This window comes from Leptodactylus fuscus, chromosome 3, assembly GCF_031893055.1.
Source record: "Leptodactylus fuscus isolate aLepFus1 chromosome 3, aLepFus1.hap2, whole genome shotgun sequence".
In the NCBI taxonomy this organism is placed as follows: domain Eukaryota; kingdom Metazoa; phylum Chordata; class Amphibia; order Anura; family Leptodactylidae; genus Leptodactylus; species Leptodactylus fuscus.
Window position 1 is genome coordinate 27,274,658 of NC_134267.1, and position 25,111 is coordinate 27,299,768.

Below are 25,111 nucleotides of genomic sequence, written 5' to 3' on the forward strand. Positions count from 1 at the left end.
TTCATTTTTCATGTGCCCCCACACTGTATAATCCTCCTACAGTCACCCGTAAACTATATGTCCCCCCTCCATCTTTCCCCCAGTTACATATACACCCTTCATCTGCCCCCAGATTCATGTCCCCCCATCTCTGCCCTCAGATTCATGTCCCCCCATCTCTGCCCCCAGATTCATGTCCCCCCATCTCTGCCCCCAGATTCATGTCCCCCCATCTCTGCCCCCAGATTCATGTCCCCCCATCTCTGCCCCCAGATTCATGTCCCTCCATTTCTGCCCCCAGTTTCATGTCCCCCCCATCTCTACCCCCAGATTCCTGTCCCTCCATTTCTTCCCCAGTGTCATGCCGTTCTCCCCCCTCCCTTCGTCTGCCCCCAGTGTCATGAGCCCCTTCATTCCACCTCAATGTTTAAAGAGGACCTTCCACCATTTTGCCCACAGGCAGTTCTATATACTGCCGGAAAGCTGACAGTGCGCTGAGTTCAGCACACTGTCGGCTTTCCCGATGTGGGCCCAGTGTGAAGAGCTTACGGTCCGGTACCGTAGCTCTTCTATGGTCAGAAGAGCGTCTCTGACACTCAGTCAGAGACGTCCTTCTTCACAGCACAACCAATCGCGCTGTACTGTGAGAGCCGGGAGGAACGCCCCCTCCCTCCCTGATAATGCTCGTCTATGGACAAGTACTGCGAGCAGAGGGAGGGGGCGTTCCTCCCGGGTCTCACAGCACAGCACGATTGGAAAGATGTCCGGCCGTGAGCGTTTTATGCTCTCCGCCGCGAAACCGTTTTCTTAAAAATCGGACACAGAGTTGGACATGCAGTACTCTGTGTCCGATTTAAAAAAAAAAACGGTTTCGCGGCGGAGAGCATAAAATGCTCACCGGCGCTTACGGCCGGACCCGGTCTGACAGCTTTCCGTCTTCTGCATGCAGAAGACGGAAAGCTGAGAACGGAGACCCGAACGCTAGTGTGAACCTAGCGTCAGCTGGACAACCCCTATAACATATTATTATTCTCAATCTAAATGTAGTTATGTTTTTGGGAAAACCTCTTTAAGTTGTCACGTGTGTGTACAATATCTGATGATGTGACTTGTATACGGCATTTTCCACCACTTTTGCTCTCTGCACACTATAATTGTCAGTTCTCCCTGAGCTGGTGGGTGAGGACCAGCTGATATGATGTCTCCCATACACTGCACACATTGAAGAGACAATTATTCTTTAAGACTCAACTAAATTCTATGGATCTCTCTCATGGTAGCACAGATGTACAAGTTCAGAAGTTTGAGAGCGCTTCTACATTAAGCTCATCAGAAGGTCCTGCGGACAGTGTCAGCCTACACAAAATAAATGTGTCAAAACCACAACTAACTCAGATAACACATGGAATATCAATATACTAGACAGGTGATAAATGCTAAAACAGTCAGGGTCTCATGGAAATTGTTACAGTATTGTATTGCTGCGCTCACTATTCTGCTGGTGCAGTCACTGTGTACATACATTACATTACTTATCCTGTATTATACTCCAGAGCTGCGCTCACTATTCTGCTGTATATAATAGTGATATATGGAGTCCAGTAATGTCTGTACATAGTATATGAGGTAATAATAGTAATATACACCACTGTGGTCTCCATTCCCTCCTATATACACTACTCTCTGTATTACACACTATGTCTCTTGCTGGCTCCTTCTCATATGATATTTCTCTACTTTATATGATTAGTTTTGGAGCAGGCGCGATCAGGGCAGCCTGTGACGTCACTGCCCAGCGCCTGGGGGCGGAGTCGGCAGTGAGTGACGTCTTTGGTGGCAGCCAGGAGGCGGGAAGGACCCCGGCTCTGAAGGAGTAAACATCCAGGGAAACGAAACCTGAAACCGCAGCAGCCGAGAGCGATCCTGTGTGTGACCTGTGTATAAGAGCGGCTCTCTGTATACTGTGTAATATCTCATCATCTGTGTCTATAGAATAGCTCGTCATTCTCTCTCTATATATATCTAGTGTCACAGCTGTATACTCTGCACATGTGTCTGTGTCCGGGATATCCTCCTATGTACATGGCTATATATATGGTGTCTCCTCACTGTATACTATACCCATGTGTATATATATATCTACTATAAACATCTCTTTATACGCAGGCTATCATTCTGTTTACTGTACATATGTTTATATATATATGGTGTATCATCCCTGTATATTAGTAAATGTATATATATGGGGTATCCTTCCCTCTACTGTGTATCCTTCTGCATACTATACATATGACTGTATACGGTGTGCCCTCCTTGTATATTATACACGGCTATATCCTGTTTATTCTTATACTATGCTATACACGTCTATATACTGTACACATGTTTATATATGGTGTATCCTTCTGCATACTATACACATGACTATGTATGGTGTATTCTCCCTGTATACTATACACATGATTATATACACTGTATCCTTCTTCTCTATACTGAACACATGATTATATGGTGTATCCTCCCTGTATATTGTACATGTCTATATATGGGTATCCTCCCTGTATACTATCATCCACCCCTCTATATATCTGGTGTATTGTCTCTGTATACTATATACCTCTCTATATAAACGACTTATCTTCCCTGTATACTATACACATCTATCTCTTGTATACTATACACATTTCTATATATTCAATGTATCCTCCCTGTATACTATATACATCTCTATATATATATATACGGTTTATTTTCCCAGTATATTATACACCTCTCTATATATGGGGTATCTTCCCTGTATACTATACACCTCTCCATATATACAGTGTATCCTCCCTGTATATTATACACCTCTCTATGTAGATGAGGTATCCTCCCTGTATACTATACACATCTCTATACATATATGGTTTATTTTCCCAGTATATTATACACCTCTCTATATATACAGTGTATCCTCCCTGTATACTATACCCACTCTTTATATGGGGTATCCTCCATGTATACTCTACCCACTCTTTATATGGGGTATCCTCCATGTATACTATACACATCTCTCTATATTTGGTGTATCCTCGGTGTATACTATACACCTCTCTAGATATATGGGGTATCCTCCATGTATGCTATACACATCTCTATATATACAGTGTATCCTCCGTGTATACTAAACATCTCTCTCTCTCTCTCTATCTATCTATCTATCTATCTATCTATCTATCTATCTATCTATATATATATATATACATATATACAGCGCATCCTCCCTGTATACTATACCCACTCTTTATATGGGGTATCCTCCATGTATACTATATACATCTCTATATATACAGTGTATACTATACACCTCTCTATATATATTTTGTGTATCCTCCCTGTATACTATACACCTCTCTATATATGGTGTATCCTCCCTGTATACTATACACATCTCTATATAAAAGGTTTATCTTCCCTATATACTATATATACAGTGTATGCTCCCTCTATATAGTCTACAATATTTCCTTATGCACAGTCTTTGTATCTGATGTTGAGTTACACTATATGTTACAGCAGCAGACTATGTGCGTGTCTTGTACATGCCGGTGGTTGCAGCTTCGGATTCAAATGGAGTTTCAGCTGTGATTTTACAGCAAAATTGCAGCTCTGGCTGTGATTATAGTAGAATATAAAATATTGTAACGTCTGCAGCTTTGGATGTGAACAGAGCATAAGGTTTTCTTTTTGTAATCAGAATAAGTAACATAAAGTTTCTTGAGTTCATTCTTTTTAGTTTCTGTCTCTAGTGACTTTATCTCTGACGTTACCCCGTCTTGTCCTTTTCTGTCCTGTGCAGCGCTGCACCCTGACAAGCTGGTGATGACCTGACTGAGAGTCCATGTTCCCGGGGTATTTTCTCACCTCCTGAGCTGCGCTCCTTACCTCTGTGAGTCTAGTCTCCTTGTCCATGGTCACACTGCAAATCCATTATCTGTCACCTAATGGCCTGGAAACCTAAATATGATCGTGTACACAAAGAGATTTATGCTACACTGATACATTTAATATGTTGGGTTAATAAACACAATAATGTGTGACTCATGTAATATGGACAACAAAAGCAAAACTACCATGACCATTAAGAGAAATAAATAAAAGATTGTCATTATATTCGTACACCACCATAACAACACAGCATATAATAAGGGGAACAATCTATACCAGGCCCTGGCAGTCAGCAGATCTCTGGGTTCAGCGACCCACGACCATCACTTTCCCTCTGCAGGTGAAATTAACAACTGTACAACCCACTGAAGTCATAGGGTCATCTGTGCACATTCAGCCGCACCCCCCTCTCCCCAATAATGTCCTTGTGCTATAGTTTATAATTTATATACGCTGAATTTCTGCATTGTGTCTGGACAATTACCTGGTCAGTTCATAACCGCTTATCATAGACGTCGCTGAGCAGCCTGGTAACAATACTTTGTCTCCCTGTCACATCTCAGAAGTGAGAATGAAGAGACGCTCAGAGCGAGAAGTCCTGAGCAGCAACCAAAACCAACAGAAAAGGCGCATCGAAGAACTAGGGCTCAACCTGAGCTCAACCTCAGATGACGACACTCAATACAGCAATCATGGCACCCAAGGTAAGCGGGGCATGTTATTTCTCACTGCCCCTTGTACCTTGTCTGTATCCCCTGTAACATCTCATCTGACATATGTATGAGGCCACATGTGGACGGGAATCCCTACTGGTGTACTAGTCCTGTGCAGTGCAGGGGTTCATGGACACACTGAGGGGGTTCAGAATTTTTAGCACAAGGCACTTAGATGATATCAGTGGTGAGTTCTGTTCCGATCCTTTTACACAGAGCTGGACAGGACGTCCTCCATAGTCTTCGCAACCGTGCTTTGGAATCCCCCTCAGACGTGGGGCCATAATGTTTTGATTTTGTATTGGCTCATTGAGGAGACAGTGAATATTATAGAATGGGTAAAACATTAAACCCCCAGTAAGTGTCAGTTCTTGAGTCAGTGTCTTAAGTAGTTCTTTTACTACCCCCAGAAAGACGTTTTCGTGACGATGACAACCTTAGTGAGCTATAGTGGGGATCCTAAGGGTTGTCACCCGGCTTTTACAAAACTGATCTAACAAAGAAAAAACTTCTAATAACTTGACTTCCCCCTCCCCCTCCCCGGGGACTTTTGTTATGAAGGATTCTCACTGGTATCATCTTTGTGACATAAATGTTCAATTTTCTTTTTTTTTCTTCTTAGAATCTTCCACAAGTGGCACCGGCTCGGACAGCGATAGTGATGAGAAGAGGCCAGTTTTTGGGTCTGGGAGTAAAGACAGCTCCGCAGATCCGCTGTCAGAGGGAACGTCTTCTCGTTACTCCATGTTTAATAGCGTCTCCCAGAAACTCATGGTAAATGATGATTTACAGAAATGTGTCTCTACAATGACTGCTGGGCGGGGCTGGGTGATAATGACCAAAGTGAATCACATTTTACCTTCATTCTGATTAATGGCGATTAGTTAGGATATGCCCTATTAACCCCTTCCTGCCAGAAGAATTTATTGATTTTTGTTTTTGACCCCCCTCCCCTACTTCTAACCCCATAACTTTTTTAGGGTATGTTCACACACATTTCGTGTGTGAACACTTTCTCGCGGCTACCCACGGCGGGATGCCGGTGCTGTGCCTTAATGTTTGCAAGACAAATTGTTCTTAATGATGCCGCCATTACTTATTCTGTACAATGTACTGTGAAGCTGTAAAAAAAAAAAAAAAATTCAGAATGGGGTGGATTTGAAGAAAAAATGCATTTGTGCAACTCTCTTACGTGCTTTGTTTTTACAGCGTTCACTGTGTAGCCAAAATGGCATGTCACCTGTATTCTGTGTTTCGGTACAATTCCGGGGATACCAAATATATATGGTTTTGTTTAACCCCTTAAACGAAATCCAATACTGTGTTAAAAAATTATTTTTCTAAAAGCCACCATATTCTGACACCCGTAACTTTTTTTAATATATTTTCGTGTATGGGGATGCATAGGGCGTCTTTTTTTTTTTTGCGGGAACAGATGTACTTTTTAGTGATACTATTTTGGGGAATTGTTATTGCTTTCATAACTTTTTATTCAAATTTTTATCAGAAATGTAACAGTGAATAAACGGCAGTTTGACACTTTTGATTTTTTTTTCTTCCTACGACATTTACCGTACGGGAAAAATATTTTTATAGACTTGTAGAGCGGGCGTTTTCGGACTCAGGTATACTAATGTGAAGGTGTCTCACAGTATTTAAGTACTTTTATATGTGTTTTAGGGAAAGGGGGTGATTTGAACTTGTAATATTTTTTATTTTTTTTATTTATGTTTTTTATTTAAATTTTATTTTCTTTGCATTCATTAGACCCCCTAGGAGCTCTTGAACCCCAGGGAATCTGATCACTAATGCAAAAAAAAAAAAAAAAAAAAGCACTTCTATTGCTGGCTGCAAAGAGCAGCCTACAACAGAAACTAATGAGTGACAGGCCTGGGAGCCTTCACAAGACTCCCAGCTGTCATACTAACAGGACACCGGCCTCGAGTGCTGGTGATCCCCGGCAAAATGGCAGCGCTCACGCGCTTCTGCTACAATGTAGGCTCTGTCAGCTTTGACTGAGGCACCAGAGGGGCTAATGCCCGTGATCAGTGCTGGCACAGGTCGCGGATATTAGAGGTAGGTCTCTGCTGTATAAAACAGCAGAGACTGGGCGGCTGCTCGGCTCTCGACATTAATGTCATCTGTGCCCCTATAAAAATAGAAAACGCTTGTACTTAACCCGTGGTCCTCTAATCCTGGCATCGGAGCATTTCTACAGTGAAGCCTGGGGTTCTCTTGGGTTCTGTGCATATATGCTGGAGATTAGGTATGCGCCCAAAGCACCAGAGCGGAGTCCAGTGTGAGTCTTTAGACTCATCTCTAGGTAAGGATAAAGGTTTGGGGTTTATCAGTGCAGGCATGGGTGACATTGCTACAGGTCTATATGGGACCCTAAACCCCTTGGTACATAAGGAGCTGTGAGGGGTTTAGTGTCTCATATAGCCCTGACAGGTTCCCTTTAAAGCCTATAAGTACTATGCGTCCAGTGCTGATAGGAGTGTGACCTCACAAGGAAAGAACAATAACGCAAAACATCTGATGAAGAGATAGAAGTATGTTTAGTATTGGGTTATGTTTCCTAAAATGACCAGTCCCTTTAAGGCGGGTAGGTCAGATTTGTCTCTGCACATTTGTAGGGCTTCTTACCAAAAATTGACAGAGGTGGGAGGGGGCAGCCTCGAAGTGACCAGGTGAAAAGAGAAACGGTCCAAAGAGCAGGTATGGCTGACTGCCAGGAAGATCTGACAGAGGGCTGGGGCTGATACAGCTGACAGCATGAAGTATAGAAGTAACTCAGTTTCCATGAATGTGTTATAAGTCTGTGTCATAGAGACTGTTACTCCATGACTGTTCTCTTGGCTTCCTTTCTCTGACTCTTCTGTCTCTCCTATCAGGCAAAGATGGGTTTCCGTGAAGGAGAAGGTCTGGGCAAGTATGGACAGGGGCGAAAAGAAATTGTGGAGGCCTCAAAGCAGAAGGGGCGCAGGGGTCTGGGTCTGATCCTGAAAGGGTTTGAGAAGGAGCTGAACATAAACTGGAGGGACATTCCTGAGGTAAGAAGGGAAGAGGGGGCAGCGGCCGCACGTAGACGCTGAGTGACCGCTAGCTCCAACCTTCTCTCTCATGTTCCAGGCCACAGCTTATGAAGAAGTTGATTGGTTTCCAGAATGCACCACTGAGATCCCTGACGAAGACGAGCTCTCTGATTGGATGACAGTAGGCAAGGTACATTATTCACTGCAGGATGGTGAGGGTGGCACGTCAGTGGTTAATATAGTCTAAGGGCTAATTCACACGTGGGTGGATTTTGCCGCGGAATCCTCCTCAAAATCCGCCCCCTCACAATAGAAGCCTATGTAGACCGCTAGTGTTCTTTTTTCCGGTAGTGGTTTGTTCCGGCTAGCGGAAAAAAGAAGCGAGCTGCCCTTTCTTCAGGCGGATTCTGCGGCTGATTCAGCGACAGTACCCTTTGGACTAGGCCCATTCATTTGGGCCTAATCCGGAGCGGAAAGCCACGACGGGATACCGTGAACTAGCCCTTATGGTCAGCAGCTCCGGACTGTCAGTTTACGCTCTCTACTGCCATCTTGTGTTTCAGAGGAAGTTGATCATTGACGACGAGACAGAGTTCTGCCAAGAGCCCCTCCTCAGAAGCCTCCTGGAGTGCAAGGTCTGAATCCCTGACACCCCCTAAGCCTTGTGGTCTTACATGAAGGTAGAATTGCCCCTGACAGCCTGTTGTAGAGTGTAACCAGGTGCCCACTGGTAATACATTCCCACTGAGACGCCATAATGGAACATTAGTTAGACTACATTCAGCAGAGGGGTCTGAATAATCCAAAAAGTCCAGCAGTTGGGCCTTCTCCATAGACTTGAATGGCAAACCTAAAGCGGGCCTGCTTCTAGATATTATTCCTATAAAGTGATTTGCAGTAAGGGGCTACGCGTCCTGGTGGACTGTTGTTAGTCACAGCCCCAGATCGGATCCTGCCGCCATATCCCAGCTCATGTGCTTTCCTTTTCCCGCAGAGCGCTTTTGACGAGTTGGAAGGGGAGGAGATGAGAAGAGCCCGGACGCGGTCTAACCCGTACGAGATGATCCGCGGGGTCTTTTTCCTAAACAGGTCATTGGATGTTTGTCAAATTATTTTAAAGACCTTAAAAATATTTATTCTCTAACCAGAGTCTGGGGTGGAGGGGGGGGAGGGGTCGCTGGATGTTAGTCTGCTCTGACCTTCTGTGATGACAAAAGTGGGAGCCCCCAAGTGCTCAGTATGAATAGAGTGATAGTGAACCTGCAGGACCAACCCTCTGTTCACTTCTGAGACACGACGGCTATCACTGTCAGCCCTATCGAAGTGAGTGGGAGAGGCTGCAGTACCAATCATGTCCACTACACCATTTACAGAGCTGTACCTTTCTGGTGCACCATGGCTCCTTTAATTAGCTGGATGGAGGGTGCGCTGGTAGTCTGACCCAAACACCTGTCCTAGAGAGAGGTCATCAATATTAAAGTCCTGAAGGATCCCTTTAAGTAGCATCTATAAAGAGGAGTAGTATGGACAGGTCCTGTCTGATTGTGCTTGAGGTTGTCACCATCTCGGATCTTTCTCCCATGCCAGTAGTATCCTCATGTGGTAAGGGGTGGAGGGTGCGGGACTTAACCCCTTGGCTTCTCTAGTTTTTACAATAGTTTATAGAATGCCTTGTTGGATTAGTTGACCATCTGACTCCATGAACTGACAACATTGTGTGTCTTGTTTCCTGACATTGAGGTTGTTTCTATTTCTCCAGGGCAGCAATGAAGATGGCGAATATCGATCACGTCTTTGATTACATGTTCACCAACCCCAAGGACTCTCAGGGGGTGAGGACTGCAGGATATGGCCCTATAAGGGTTGGATAACAAGGCTTTGCTATACATTTGCTCCAGTTACATTTTCGGTAATATTTCCTTCTCTCTTCCTTCTCGTTCTTCAGAAGCCACTGCTTAAAGACAGAGACTCTGAGTTGCTTTACTTTGCGGATGTTTGTGCCGGTCCTGGTGGCTTCTCGGAGTACGTCTTATGGAGGAAGAAGTGGCACGCCAAAGGTTTCGGTATGACCCTGAAGGGGCCCAATGACTTCAAACTTGAAGACTTCTATTCGGCGTCCAGTGAACTCTTCGAACCTTATTATGGTGAGTCTTGTGTTTCTCTTAAAGGAATAGAACAGCGCAGGTTATATCCCTTTGGGTGTCTTTGGTTCATAAACGTATAAATTTAAGTAAGAAAGTTTGTTTGTGTTTGTTTTTTATTTTCACGGGACAACCAAGAGTTGACATTCATTATTCCAGATGTCATTATTTATATAGTGCTGACCAATTCCATAGCGCTGTACAGAGATTCTCATCATTGACATCAATCCCTTTCCCCATGATATTCTGTGTCATACACGCCCCAGGCGAATTGATACAAAGCCAGTCATTGTCGTAAGGGGGAACCAAACAATGCAAACAAAATGGCGCACTCCATGGGATGTGTCCAGGGTCAGGACCCCACAGCTCTAGGGTGACCATACTAGCCACTGGGCCACCAGTCTGAGCTGCCTGGACTTCAGACTTATTCATTACCACCTAAACTGACACATTGTAGCAAAGTATCAGAACTGGAGTGATTTGTGCTCCTTCTCTGTTTAATGTAATTGAATAGACAGGTTGAGGTTGATCCATTGTAACAAATCCTGGTCTGTGAGAAGTTTTTGGATGATGATATTGTGCATTTTTATCTTAGGTGAAGGAGGGGTGGATGGTGACGGGGATGTGACTCGTCCGGAGAATATCACAGCTTTTCGTAACTTTGTCATGGACAATACTGAACACAAGGGTGTGCACTTCATGATGGCGGATGGGGTAGGTCAGAGGAAGCGTTGGTGCTATGGACAGTATGGGTGGTGTCCATTGTCTCTGCTTGTCAGTGATGACGTATTCTCCTTACAGGGATTCTCTGTGGAGGGTCAGGAGAACATCCAGGAGATCCTGAGCAAACAACTGCTGCTCTGCCAGTGCCTGGTGGGACTGTCTGTTGTCAGAACAGGTGAGAGCTATCTATCTATCTATCTATCTATCTATCTATCTATCTATCTATCTATCTATCTATCTATCTCTTATCTCTCTATCTTGATTTGCATGCACAGTTTCTTACATATTGTGTTATGTTTGTTACAGGAGGACATTTTATCTGTAAGACCTTTGACCTGTTCACCCCATTCAGTGTGGGTCTCATCTACCTGCTGTACTGCTGCTTTGAGCGTGTGTCTCTCTTCAAGCCAGTCACCAGCCGGCCAGCTAACTCCGAAAGGTGAGTAACTGGGCACATGGTGCGTTATGAAAGAGATGGTGTTCACCAAACCCCTGACCTTCCTAGAATGAGTTGCTGGAAAGAGTGCAGAAAATTGTCCAAGTCTGTATGACCTTCATTGACTTTATTTACTTATCTTGTATTATACTCCAGAGCTGCGCTCACTATTCTGGTACAGTCACTGTGTACATACATTACATTACTTATCCTGTATTATACTCCAGAGCTGCGCTCACTATTCTGCTGGTACAGTCACTGTGTACATATACGTTACATTACTTATCCTGTATTATACTCCAGAGCTGCACTCACTATTCTGCTGGTACAGTGCTCTGTAGTGTTTCCTCCACATATCTCCCTCAGTATATACAGGGCTTTGTTGCGCAGTATAGTGATGTATATAGTGGCTGTCGGTGACCTCTTCCTCACATCCTCCTGCCCCTTGTTCTAGGTACGTGGTGTGCCGTGGCCTGAAGGTCGGTACAGAGGACGTTCGCAACTACTTGTTTACCATCAACCTTCGCCTGAACCAGCTGCGTAACTCTGAGCAGGACGTGAATCTGGTGGTGCCCCTGGAGGTGCTGAGAGGTGACCGGCAGTTTTTTGAGTTCATGGTGCGCTCCAATGAGAGGTGAGGACACCGAGGAAAACTTCTGTCAAAACCTTGTGGCAAACTGTGGGATGTGGAAGCGAATTAATATAATGCGAGTCTCCACATTAGGACCAAAATGGTGCACTGTATAATGTCATAACATCTGTATAGGCTTTGCTACAAATCGTCAGGCACCTTTAATGGAGCTCTGGTGCTTCCATTAAAGGGGTTTTCTAGCCCCAAAATTGAATTTTCATACTGATGACAGATCCCTTTAAGCTCTATAAGACCTGCTCTTGCAGTGAGCTCCCCCTAGTGGTGGCTTCGGGTAGGACAAATTTTGTCATTTTGTAGCTGTGTGATGGGGAGCAGGGGTTTGTGGGCATTTTACATGGAAGCATTGCAGGATTTCTGTCTCTAAGGTTTGATCTTTGCACTAGGAAGTATTTTACTTCATGTATCTGCTCCTTGCTACCAATGAATTCTTTTATTATTCAGAAATCCTGCCCTGACCTGGTCCTGCTCGCACAGCGGGGGATTATTATATATATATATATATATATATATATATATAATTTTTTTTAGCTGTGCTTACACCAAATAACTCAATAACTCTCAGTCTGCAGTTTACGACTGGAGAGGGATTTGTGCTAGAGACCGAGACCAATGTCTGGTACATTATAACAGACCCTCAGCTGTGTTAGCAGGACTATGTAGATGGTTTTTGCCCTGCGACTGTGTACAGTGACATTAGGTGACCGGTCTTCTCTCCATCTTCTCTTGCAGTTATTGCGAGTTCCAGATCAAAGCTTTGGCTAAAATCCACGCCTTCGTCCAAGACTCGTAAGTGTTGACGGCTCTCACTGATGTGTGTAGAATCTATAGGGGATCCACTGGGAATCTTGTAGGAGACCCTCCATAATCCACCAGCAGAAGCCGGGCAGTCCTCAGCAGCCTCTGTCCTGTCTATAGAAACCCAAGGCGTTGGAGTTGGGAGGCGAAACCTCCGACTTCTCTAGTTTTCTACAGCTCGACTAATAATAATTCAGTGATTGGTTCCCATGACGGTAAATCTGGAATATCCTACACATCTAATTATATAGTATCAAGTATTGTAGAATAGAAAGGGATCCTATCATTAAAATCTAATTTTTTTTCGATCAAACATCAGAATAGCCTTAAGAAAGGCTTCTCCCACCTTTAGATGTTTTCTCCGCGCCGCCGTTTGGTAGAAATCCCGGGTTTCTTTGGTATGGAAATGAGTTATTTCGCAGCACTGGGAGCGGGCCCCAGTGCTCAAACAGCACTGGGGGTGTCCCTAATGCTGTGAGAGAAATCTCCAGCTCCGCCTCCATCTTCTTCAGGAACGGCCTCTCTGCGCGTCTTCTTCCGGCGCTGGGTTCAAACTTCTAGGCCTCAGGCTGCGCATGCCTACAGGCCACAAGAAAATGGCCGCTTACGCTAGCTTACTGTGTAAGCAGCCACAAGAAAATGGCCGCTGCACAGCTTACTGTGCAAGCGGCCATATTTCTGTGACCGGCAGGCATGTGCAGTCGGCTCCCCCCAAGGCTAGAAGTTTGAACATGACGCCCCCAGTGCTGCGAGAGAACTCATTTGCATACTGAAGAAAACCAGGATTTCTATCGAACGGCGGCACGGAGAAGACATCTAAAGGTAGGAGAAGAATAGTCTTTCTTAAGGCTGTTCTGACGTGCGATCGTGAAAAAATGTGATTTTAATGATAGAATGATTAGAGGGATTCTACCCATAGTCGATAACTTTTATTTTCAACTACACCCAAATTTGGTGCCTACTGCACAAGTCTGTCTGTCAGGCTCCTCCAGGTACAGCGTGCAGCAGAACAGCCAGCTAGGTGGAGGAGTTACATAGGACCTTTCACCACTTCTATCAAGTCCATCTGTTTACATCAGTTAATACGTGATGGGTTCTGTTCAATTAAATAACCAGTGATTTCGGGTTTTGATGTATAGTCACCTGTAATTGTTTTTTTGCAGGACCCTGAGTGAGCCTCACCAGGCGGACCTGCGTAAAGAGTGTCTGAAGCTGTGGGGGGTAAGTAGAGATGCTGTACCGTTATAGTACCCGCTGTTTATATCTGCACCCTAATACTCTCCAACATACCTTGGCCACATATTTATTTCATGTTTTAGACACATTTTTGACTTGTACGAACAAGGGGGTGTGACGTCACAGAATGATTTATTTCTTCTTGCAGATTCCTGACCAGGCTCGAGTGGCCCCGACTAACACTGACCCCAAGAGCAAGTTCTTCCAGCTGATCCAGGTACGTTGCGAGCTCCACCTCTTCTCCATCTTACAACGTCCCTATATAAGAAGCCGATGACTGAGCGTTCTGTCCTTCTATCTAGAGCCGAGACATAGACATTTACAGTTTCAAGCCGACCCCCCTGACTGCCAAGACCCTGGAGAAGCTGAGCCACGTGCTGGACTACAGGTGCATGGTGTCCGGGAGCGAGCAGAAGTTCCTCCTAGGATTAGGGGTAAGACTGAATATAAGCTTATGCACCCGTATCCTGCGCTGGAATCTCAGAAAGCTGGGTGGCAGTATTCAGCTGACTTATGTCACTGTCTCTTCAGAGGTCTCAGATCTACACCTGGGGGGGTCGTCCTTCTGACCGCTGGACTAAACTGGATCTAAAAACGGAGCTCCCTAGAGACACCCTCCTGTCTGTGGAGATCGTCCATGAGCTGAAAGGCGAGGTGAGAAGTGACAATGTGCAGGAAAGTTGGGTGACAGCCTGTGCGGCCACAAGCTCCTGTAGTGGTTACTACCCCTGAATATACTAAATGCCTTGTTATGTGCTGATACATCAGAGCTATAGTGGAGGCCTCATTGGCTGCCGCCCAGTTAAAGGGCCTTTTCTGTGATTCCAGGGGAAAGCACAGAGAAAGATCAGCGCTGTCCATATTCTGGATGTCCTCTTCCTTAACGGCATGGATGTCCGACCCCATCACTTTAACCAGAGGTAAGCCTTGGTGCATCACTACTTACTGGAGATTTATTACGTTAAATGCACCAAAATTCTGACTGTATGCTGATAATTTATTAAAGGGGTTACCAGGTCTATGATATTGATTGCTGCGGCCTCTTCACTGCTGACTAAGCACAGCGCTGTACGTTATATGGATGCGTTTGGTATTGCAGCTGAGCCCTGTTTATTTAAATGGGACTGAGCTGCAGCATGGCAATGTGACTGATGGATGTGACGTTTCTGGCCTGAGAAGAGGAAGTCGAGCTCAATTCATTTAAAAATGGTTGCACACAACCGCGTGCTATCCGGCTGCCATTAATGAACAGCATGGGCGCTGCACGGGGGACACACGGATGTCATCCTTGTGCTGCCTGTGCACCGGCCCTTTCCATTCAATGAATAGGAGCCGGGAAGCAGGTATCGGACAGGAATAGGACCTGTTCCATATTTTGTGGCGTGGATTGCCAGTCCGCACGTAGGACCGTGTCATTCACAGTCGTGAACAGTCCCATAGAAATGAATGGGTCAGATAGCCAATGTAGCACACTGACCATTCATACGGTTGTCTGCAACAATTCTGAGACGAATGCAGAGGATAATGGGGTATTACTGTGTCCTCTCCTCCCTTAGGATACAGCTGGCTGAGAAGTTTGTGAAGGCTGTGTCTAAGCCCAGTCGCCCGGATATGAACCCCATTCGGTAAGTAAAATGAACCCCCTCCCACCCACACCACTCCCTCTTTGTTGTGTCACAGTGTGTCAGTCCAGCCAATCCCCTGTGAGCTATATACAGCCACTGCATGACTCTCAGCTGTGTAAGCAGGACTAGGTCAGGACGGGTTTTCAGCCTCTGTAGGTAAACAATGAGTGTCGCCATTCACGGACCACAAGCAGAGATCGGTCTATTGTATATTGTCAGAGCTTTCTATTATACGGTGATTGTTGATTCTTCCATCTCTTGTCCAACAGGGTGAAAGAAGTGTACCGGCTGGAGGAGATCCAGAAGATCTTCCTGAGGTAATCCGATGGCCTACAGAAAGGCTACACCGCTGTCAGGCGCAGTTCACACACGGCATCGTACTGATATAAGCTCCACCTTGTCTGTGGTGTTTTGTAGCAAAAATTCTCTATAGGGAAAAGTGACCCCAAATAACAGGTATCGGATTAACCCTTTGACACCCAGGACTGTGGACTTTAGTGACTGAGCAGTTGTTTTCAGTCATCTCTGTCCTCCAGGAGAAAGTATATGGAGAGGACGGGACAATTGTACAATATCTAGCGGCAGCGCCTACCACATCACTATGAGGTGTATATCTGCCACGGAGAACTAAGTAACCCCCGCTCATGGCAGATATATAGGGTAAGGGGTTAGACAACAATGCCAGTATGTAAGACAGAGATCAGCAGACGCTGTGAAACTACAACTCCCATCATGCTCCATTTACTTCAGTGGTAGATCAGGGAACAGCCGAGCAGTTGTGCATGCTGGGAAGTGTAGTTCCACAACAGCTGGAGTGTTAATGGCTGCTGATCCCTGCCCAGCTTACATTTTAGAGCTCCTATACCTCACCCCTCCACCAGCTGGACTATATAGTAGCTGTGACATATCGTAATGTCTGGGGGTGGTCGCCTGGGTCCCTGTTGCCCCTCCTGGGGTAATTCTAACCTTGATGGGGTGACACCACATGTAATGACTGCTTCTCCTGTGCCCGGCCATAGGTTGGAGATGAAGGTCATTAAGAGCTCAGGGGGGATGCCGCGGCTCTCCTATACCGGCAGAGATGACCGCCACTTTGTGCCGTCCGGACTGTACATCATAAAGACGGTGAATGGTGAGTGCACTATGTGCCATGGGTGCGATATAGATGCACCACAACCCCCACAATAACCTCCGACCTTGTGTCTTGCAGATCCCTGGACCATGGCCTTCAGCAAGAGCCACAACCGCAAATACTTCTACAACATCAAGACTCACACGTCCATGTTCGAGGTCCCAGTCGAATCCATTGCACCATTTCAGTAAGTCTGAAGCACAGAGTCCCTTATTAGGTTTCAGCGCATATCCCATGGACTCATCCAGTCTTAAAGGGGTTTTCTTAGCTAACAATATTGATATCCTATCCATGAGATCAGTGGGGGTCCAAGATCTTGGACCCCCATCAGCTGTTCTCAGCAGGTGATACACAGAGAATGGAGCAGGAAGCAGACAGTGCCGTTCTCTGTGTAGTGGCGGAACTGAGTCGCTGCAGCTTACCACTCAGTAAAACAAATGGGAGGTGATCTGCAATAACGGGACTGTCCACTACACACAGAACTGATATCGATGCCTGGACAACCCCTTTAGGCTGAGGCCTCGCGCTGCCGAAACGCAGCAGAAAAAAACGCAGTGTTTTACAGTACCAGCAAAGTGAATGAGAGTCTAGCTAATCCCATCCAAATATTGCAGAAAAAAACTGTATAGCAAAAGCATGTCCGCTATACGCATGAAGTAAGGTGAAGCCTTGTTACAGTTGTATCCAGTCTAAACAATTCACTGTTAGGAAAATGAATTGATATCTTACCTGCACTGATACATTGCAACAAACTATCCACACAGAGGATTGTCTAAACTTGATGCAATTATAGCAAACCCTCAGCTCTGACAAGTGTCTGCTCAGGTTTGCAGCGCCTGGATGTAAAGGAATGTTCCTGACAGTAGATTGGAAAGTTACAGATTTACTTAAAGGGAACTTGTTGCCAAAAAAACATTATGGAAAATGAGATGTGTTCCCTTTGGCTTTGCCCTTATTTCCTCTTGATGTCTCGCCTTGCAGTGTCTGCTTCTCAGAGCGGCTCTTCTGGGAGTGGGGCGAGGGGGTGCAGATCCACGAGTCTCAGAAACAAGACCCCAACACGGACAAGCTCTCCAAAGAGACCGTCCTGAACTTCATCCGGATGCACCAGCCCTCGTCGTGTGGGGGTAGAGAGGACAGGTAGTGGTAGGACTGACTGAAGGCCGGGCGACCTCTTCACCATGGACTGCTCTGCTGTTGGATCGGGGCAGCTGTCAGAGACTTAAAGCCTAAATGGAGGATGAGGGGATTGAGAGATGAACGGGAGACCCCTGCCCTCGACTTCATTAAAGAGACATTTATTGCACTGCAGACCAGGGACACCTTGGAATATAGATTTTCTTTTACATCCCGCTTTTATTTTTCTTGTGTCGCAGGAATTTTTTTTTTTTTTTCCACCTACCCTGCTACACAAGGTCTGGGGTCAGTACGGTTCTAGAGCTGAGTGAAAGGGGGGTGGGGGGTTAGCTTTGGTCCTAGAGCCTGGTGCTGCGTTGGAGGGTGGGGGTCTGCGTGGTCCTAGAGCGGAGTGCAAGGGAGGGAAATCAGTGCAGTCTTAGAGCTGAGTACAGTGGGGTTAGTGCGGTCCTAGAGCTGAGTGCAGGGGGAACAGTACACTCCTAGAGCTGGGGAGGGGTCAGCGTGGTTCTAGAGCTCATCATGGTCAGGGTCGCCCCCTACAGATCTCATCACGGTCAGGGTCGCCCCCTACAGATCTCCTCACGGTCAGGGTCGCCCCCTACAGATCTCCTCACGGTCAGGGTCGCCCCCTACAGATCTCCTCACGGTCAGGGTCGCCCCCTACAGATCTCCTCACGGTCAGGGTCGCCCCCTACAGATCTCCTCACGGTCAGGGTCGCCCCCTACAGATCTCATCACGGTCAGGGTCGCCCCCTACAGATCTCATCATGGTCAGGGTCACCCCCTACAGATCTCCTGTGATTCTCCATGGGCACAATTGTAATAAATGGATTGAAATAGAAGAGAAAATGTGGACACTGAGGTGTGGGAGGGGGACCTGGTGCAGCCTCTTGTTCCCCCCTCCCCATAAGCCCTGACTTTTACTATCTATGAAGCTTCATTGTCCTCGTCCTATCAGCGTGTGTTTTACTGCATGGTTTGCCTTGTATCCATGTCATAGGGAGCACACCGCACTCCTACGGCAATAAAGCACTAGAGTTTGGATATAACACCGGACTATTGCGCCTGGTTCTGCCGAGGGACTAGAGATTGATGTCATGGTCTGCACACTGTCTGTACTGAGTCGGAGGTCTCTGCTGTTTTGGGTAGGGTGTCCTTTTACTTGACTGAAGTCTTCCTGGTATTGGCTGTTAATAGACAACGCTCCCTACAGACTGTACAAGAAGGCTGTGGAGAGAAGAGACAGACTGCCCACTGTGGAGTGGGGATCGGTAAGTAGTAATGGGGGGCTCAGACACCTTTTGCACTCCAGATGTTGTGAAACTATATTTCCTATCCTATATACATGCTTTGTTGTCCCGTGTGTAGCTGGGCAAGAAGAAGAGCCCCCTTTTTTCCTCCCTGACACCTATTAAACATTTGTGAGGCATAACTGACTCAGATGGGACTATCCCTTTAAGTGTTAGTGTGCCCCCTGGTGTTGCGTCAGTCTGACAGTGTGTCCCCGTGCACTACAGTTCTACAACATCTGGTATCTTCTGGCTGTGACTCTCATCTAACCACATCTTGGGGTGCCCTATGGGCCTCAGAGCTGGTGATGGGGCAGCCATTAGAGAACGCTGAGCTCATGCACTGGGCCAGGAAAATGATAGGGATATAACAGTATGCTAGATAGAGAGGAATCTCTGCTGGCCCCCCCCCAACTGGAAACCCCTGGTGAGGGGCTGCGAATAGCCTATCTTCTGGGGCCCGTGCAGTGGGATAGAGCTGCCCCTTACAGCGAGGGTCAGGTCAGATCTGGGATGTGGTGACCAGAACAGCAGCAGGATTTTTAGGGGATTTTAAGGCAGTCTTCCACCTTGGATTTCTCTCCAAATTCTGGCCCGGTGGTGGAAAGTTGTTGTAATGCTATGGATTTCTGCCGCGGCTTTGCTCACTGACCCAATCAGCCAGAGCCAGGCGCCGTGGAGTCTGCGGCAAGATCGATATGCCAACTTGGCAAGTGAACAGTCAGCTGATGATGTGGTGGAAGCAGGAAAAATGAGCAAGCGGAAGGACCTGAGGGGTCAAAGATCAAATTGTGATGTGGACAATTGGGTCAGAGTCTCTGCATACGGCAGGTAATGGGGGAGGGCATAGAGGGGAGAACCTAGCAAAAACAAGAGGGTAAGACCACCACAGCCGCACTGCTAACCTGTGGGGTGATCCTACAGAAGAGTGACTAAAACAAACTGCAGGACACTCAGTCCCTTTCACAAGACACGGATTTAGATTCTGTTCACACTTGTGTTCAGGGGTTCCATCACAATAGTGCAGAGTCTGCCATCAAACATATAAATCAGAGGGACTGTGGGGAATCAGTGTGTAGAGGCTACAGCTCATCCTGAGCCTCCTGGTTCATTAGAATACAAGAGCAGCAGTGCAGACTGAGCCATCAGCAGAGGTGCAGGACTGTACCAATGGAGATCAGGGATGATCACCCAAAATCTACACCAAGATTACCCGCTGACCAGAATATTACCTGGACCCCACCACCCTAGAAGCCGGGGAGCAAGGACCTCTGAAAAAAAAAGTTTTTTTTTTTTTTTTATACAAATGTATGAAAGAAACATTCTGTATGGTCACCGTCTTGGCAGAAATAATAGCAGCGTGGAGGTCGTCAGCAGGCAGGAGCCATCACCGAGTAATATTCAGCAGCTGCTGCGCTACCTGAGAGCCAGGTCATAACAACTGTCTCATAATCCTCCAGGTGGCGCTCTGGCTACTGGATGACTTTCAGCAGGAGAGGGCCTGCGATCTGCTGCCCCCAACAGTAATGTCTGTGACCCTGGAGACGTTGCGGACACATCCTGCACGGCGTCTACGGCAGGTCACATGGTCCAGCAGTAATAGATCAGCACTACGAGGAAGAAGAGGGCGAAGGACACCATGGCGTTCTTACGGTTCTCATGTCGTAGAGATTTCAGCTCCTTCTCTGAAGGGAAAAAGCAGCTTGTGGGTTACACCGCCATATGTCACCCCTCTACTGTGTAATACCGTATCCTGGCTTATGCTCCGCCCCTTCTAACCCCTGTGTCACGATCCGTCCGCCTCTATCCACTTATGCTGTGCTCCACCCCCTGTTATGCTCCACCCCTTCTATCCCCAGAGTCTTGCTCCGCCCCCATTGCACTATTTACCGCCTCCCTCAGACAGCCATATTTTTGCACATCCGGCCTGACTGCTGGGATTGTGGTGCTGTCATTTCACATCAATAGACCTACAGTTGTCTAATACTGCACCAGGCCCCGCTGTCAAGAAGCCCCGCCCACTACGTACCGTAACGCGACATCTTGTTGGTGAGAGAATTCTTCTCCTTCTCTAATGATTTCCTTAAGAAATAAAGAAATAAATGTCAAATTAGTGATAAAACCGCGAGCCCAATATGGAGAATGACTAGTCCGGCCTGTGGAGGAAACAAATGGCGGCTCTCTGACATGTAGGCGTGGCCAGTTTGATGGTAGACGGATGGATCGGCCATGCTGATGGCACTTTATTATTACAAACTGAACTGCCCCCTATAGAGCACTTAAAGGGGTTGTCCAGGATCTGTGGAGGTTTGATATTGAGGTATCTGCAGGGTCTGACGCCGAACCGGAAGCCGTATACTAAATTTATAGTCGGATTAGCCCTGTGACCACCACTATACTGCTACCCTGCTGTAATATACAGTGCACAGAGGCTGCCACAACAGCTGATATGTACAGGCCCCAGAGATCACTCACTATCCTGGGGTAGGACTTTAGTATGAAAAGGCCATTTGGGGCCGGACAACCCCTCATGGATCAGACAGCCATCACCGGTCAGGGCTTGTCCAGCCACATCCCCCTCCTCGCTCCTACCTGCGGCCACCTATGATTGGATGAGCAGTCGCCATGTCACAACAGAAGAGGATCAGAGAGGGGCGATGTGATGGTCGTGACCCCAACCCCATTGCCCCTGCTCCCCCCCCCCCCCCAAACCCTATTGCCTCTACTCACCCCCCCATCCCCTATTGCCTCTACTCACCCCCCCCCAACCCCTATTGCCTCTACTCACCCCCCCCCAACCCCTATTGCCTCTACTCACCCCCCCCCCAACCCCTATTGCCTCTACTCACCCCCCCCCCCAACCCCTATTGCCTCTACTCACCCCCCCCCCAACCCCTATTGCCTCTACTCACCCCCCCCCAACCCCTATTGCCTCTACTCACCCCCCCCCCCAACCCCTATTGCCTCTACTCACCCCCCCCCCCAACCCCTATTGCCTCTACTCACCCCCCCCCCCCAACCCCTATTGCCTCTACTCACCCCCCCCCCCAACCCCTATTGCCTCTACTCACCGCCTCCTTCCCACCCCTTTCATCCCAGACCACTCCTCCCTCCATGGCCCGCACTCACCTCCCCTCCTCTGTCAGCTCATCTTTACGCAGTCGGTAGTCGACCTCTTCCAGGCTGTTCCTGCAGGACTCCAGCCGCTCCTCGATGCCGTCTATCTGCAGGGGAAACAGTCAGCAATGATCACCAGACGCGCTGCCCTGGGCGCCATGGCCTGACTGACTTGTATTCCCTCCATCACTGACATATTGATCTGTAGGATTTTACTGACTTGTACCCCCTCCATGTCATCCACAGAACAGACACAGGGGGCGCCTCGGTCCTTACCTCCTTGGCCACGCTGATCTTCTCCCTCTTCTTCCTCGCCATCCTCCGCTTCCTGGACACGTCTCCTTCCACCTGGAGCTGAGGTTTCCGCCGCCATGTGTCTCCCGGGCAGGGCGGAGCCTAAAGCCGCGACCGCCATATTTGACAGGGGCAGACAGGTAGAACTGGTGGTCTCAGAGCGCGCCATGTTTGAGAGGGACAGTCTGACGTCATCAACTGAGGCGCGGCCATATTAGATATGGTCAGAATAGAGTCAGCGGCAGCCATATCTGTTAGTGGAAGAAATTTATCTCAGAAACACCATGGCGAGTAAGGGAAAGGCAGATAACAGTGGCGCCATGTCTAGTGAGGGCAGCTGTAAGACTGCTACCACAGAACTACAACTCCCATCATGCTTCAGGGAGTCCTGAGGAAGAGTCTGAAGTGTGGCTGTCATCTTCCCTGTAATTTCTGTATATAATCGGATATTTCGCCTTCTTGTGCCATCCACCAGCCAGTGAAGGTGACCATGTCATGTGGTGGGATATAATGGCCCCTGTTACATACAAACATTCGGATACAAATAAATTACATACAAGACGGGAACCAAAACTACCAGAAAACCAATGTGGAAGGTGCAGGATCCTACTGGTGCGGGGCCTAAATATACATACAATGCTGCTCTAAATTATTCAGCAGACAATGTCTCCATGTAACATGATTGTAAAAATAAACCATAAACCCCTCAACCAAAAGCATATAATAGGGGTGCAGGCTCTACAATGTAACAGGTACATATATAGTGGATATATAGAACATCAGCCTTTCTAAAACAGAGAGCAGTAAAGAAAAGTGACCAAGTGTGTGCATAGTAATGAAAAAGGCAAAGCCTAAGGGGGCACTCACACGGAGTAACGCCGGGCGTATATCACAGCCGTACACGCCGGCGTTACGGCAGACTGCCAAACACTTCCCATTCACTTCAATGGGAGCGCTCGTAAACGCCGGTGTTACAAGCGCTCCCATTGAAGTGAATGGGAAGTGTTCGGCAGTCTGCCGTAACGCCGGCGTGTACGGCTGTGATATACGCCCGGCGTTACTCTGTGTGAATGCCCCCTAATAGTAAAGCACAAGAAAACCTGGTCAAGTTCCAAACATCACCAAAGTAGACCCACAGGAAAAAAAGCACCTCTAGTAAATCATAATGGGACCTTACTAGAGATGAGCGAACACTGTTTGGATCAGCCGATCCGAACAGCACGCACCCATAGAAATGAATGGAAGCACCTGTGACGCTGACTTTGCCGGTGCGTCCTGCGCCCCGACGCGCGTTTCGCCGATATGGTTTCGAAAGCTGTGTCATTTCAGCAGCTCTTAAGCTGTCCTGCTGCAGAACTTGTTCCTTGCACCGTGCCTGTGATTGTTCCAGCAGCTCGCTGGGACGCCATATAATGAGCATGTTGTTGGCATTGATGATCCGCATGCTTTGGCGTTTCGGCAACTCTCAAGCTGGCCTGTTGCTGAATTCGTTCCTCGCGCTGTGCCTGTGATTGTTCTGGCATCTCAGCAGCTCGCTGGGACAGTATATAATTGAGCATGTTGTTGGCGTTGATGATCCGCATGCTCCGTCGTTTCGGCAACTCTCAAGTTGGCCTGGCACTGAAGTTGTTCTTCGCACCGTGCCTGTGATTGTTCCGGCATCTCAGAAGCGCGCTGTGACGCCATATGATGAGTGTGTTGTTGGCGTCAATGATCCCCCTCAGCTCCACTTGAAGAGAACTCTGTGACTTCTGGCTTCCTTCATAGGTCTCGTTGTTTGCGACAAATTAGATTTTCTTTTTCCCGGCATGTTTAAAATTGACAAATTGCCAATTTGGATTAAATGTGTCTGCCCATGTCAGTTTGTCTGCGCTGCCTGGAGCAGATCAGATAATATGCAAATGCATGTACTCAAACCACTAAGAGTTAGCGTTTGTTTACCCAGAGAGATAACAGCCCTGGCTGAGAAAAGCTGGCTACAGGAGCAGTGTAATATAGTATGTGAACATAAATTCAAACAGTCACGAAACCATGTAATTTACCGGGCTAAAAAGTAGCCTACGTTTTTTACTGCAAAGTGGGCATGGGATTCACATGAATCCCTTCCACTTTGCAGTTACTGCATAATGCCGCAATTTTTCCCGTGGTGTTTCTGGGCTGCGGGGCCGTGGCCTAACCTAAATCTGAAGCTGCAGGACACACTGAGCAGCAGCAAGTAAAGAAATGAGCAGAGAATCCAGTGAGCTCGGTGAGACGTCACAGTCCGTATCACCTACATATACAGCAGTTGTAGTGCATTCCCTACTGAAATACTGAGGAAATAATTCCAGACATTATTCTGATGAAAAATGTACCAGAAAGGGAAAACGTGAGAAGTGAAGCAAATAGCGAATTGATCTCAAATGAAGTGGTAACTAGAGATGAGCGAGTACTGTTGGGATCAGCTGATCCGAACAGCACGCTCGCATAGAAATAAATGGACGTAGCCGGCACGCGGGGGGTTAAGCGGACGGCCAACGTCAAAGCGGAAGTACCAGGTGCTTCCATTCATTTCTATGGAGTGTGCTGTTCGGATCGGCTGATCCCAACAGTACTCGCTCATCTCTAGTGGTAACCAAAACTAGGAAATAGAAAAAGTGGATTCAATGATAGTCAAAATGGCAAAGGCTCAGACAACAATCACCAGCCGGGTCAAAGATGTGACGTTACCAGTGATTACTGCTACAACCAGAAGAAGACGTGTGACGTTACCAAGGAGCGCCCATTTCTACAGGTTATACATAAAATTTTATTTTTTAAAGAAAAATGCCGACTCTGCTATTTATTTGCTCAGCCTAATATTCCTTCTTCTTCACTTTCTGCAACAGATTAACA

At 47.1% G+C, this 25,111-nt stretch overlaps 2 protein-coding genes across 3 annotated transcripts; one reads left to right on the plus strand and one right to left on the minus strand.

The window, feature by feature from the left end:
* Positions 1-1,819: 1,819 nt before the first annotated feature.
* CMTR1 (cap methyltransferase 1) lies at positions 1,820-18,586 on the plus strand. 2 transcript variants are annotated; one of them, XM_075267321.1, is made up of 25 exons: positions 1,820-1,942; positions 3,821-3,910; positions 4,473-4,613; positions 5,245-5,396; positions 7,517-7,675; positions 7,755-7,847; positions 8,221-8,292; positions 8,652-8,746; positions 9,417-9,489; positions 9,603-9,801; positions 10,394-10,512; positions 10,600-10,696; positions 10,828-10,960; positions 11,412-11,591; positions 12,339-12,395; positions 13,568-13,625; positions 13,789-13,857; positions 13,943-14,074; positions 14,172-14,294; positions 14,469-14,560; positions 15,197-15,265; positions 15,535-15,582; positions 16,285-16,397; positions 16,476-16,584; positions 17,379-18,586. In XM_075267321.1, exons 3-25 carry the CDS (start codon positions 4,481-4,483, stop codon positions 17,539-17,541), a joined length of 2,538 nt encoding a protein of 845 aa, XP_075123422.1. In that variant the 5' UTR covers positions 1,820-1,942; positions 3,821-3,910; positions 4,473-4,480; the 3' UTR covers positions 17,542-18,586. The 2 variants fall into 2 exon arrangements, with proteins under 2 accessions (XP_075123422.1, XP_075123423.1); XM_075267322.1 differs by having other exon boundaries at positions 1,820-1,904.
* Positions 18,587-20,155: 1,569 nt separating this feature from the next.
* CCDC167 (coiled-coil domain containing 167) lies at positions 20,156-22,346 on the minus strand. Its single transcript, XM_075267323.1, has 4 exons — positions 22,220-22,346; positions 21,956-22,050; positions 20,856-20,908; positions 20,156-20,511 (listed from the first exon to the last, which is right to left on the minus strand). The coding sequence occupies exons 1-4, from the start codon at positions 22,259-22,261 to the stop codon at positions 20,408-20,410; spliced, it is 294 nt and encodes a 97-aa protein (XP_075123424.1). The 5' UTR covers positions 22,262-22,346; the 3' UTR covers positions 20,156-20,407.
* Between the last annotated feature and the right edge of the window lie 2,765 nt (positions 22,347-25,111).

Bases quoted from the DNA above. Each gene is read 5' to 3' on its own strand.
- CMTR1 (XM_075267321.1), top strand. From the start codon at position 4,481: ATGAAGAGACGCTCAGAGCGAGAAGTCCTGAGCAGCAACCAAAACCAA. The intron at 5,397-7,516 runs GTAAATGATGAT...CTCTCCTATCAG, and splicing joins GCGTCTCCCAGAAACTCATG to GCAAAGATGGGTTTCCGTGA. The intron at 16,398-16,475 runs GTGAGTGCACTA...TGTGTCTTGCAG, and splicing joins CATCATAAAGACGGTGAATG to ATCCCTGGACCATGGCCTTC.
- CCDC167 (XM_075267323.1), bottom strand. From the start codon at position 22,261: ATGGCGAGGAAGAAGAGGGAGAAGATCAGCGTGGCCAAGGAG. The intron at 22,051-22,219 runs GTAAGGACCGAG...TTTCCCCTGCAG, and splicing joins AGATCAGCGTGGCCAAGGAG to ATAGACGGCATCGAGGAGCG. The intron at 20,512-20,855 runs GTACGTAGTGGG...TTTTCCCTTCAG, and splicing joins CAACAAGATGTCGCGTTACG to AGAAGGAGCTGAAATCTCTA.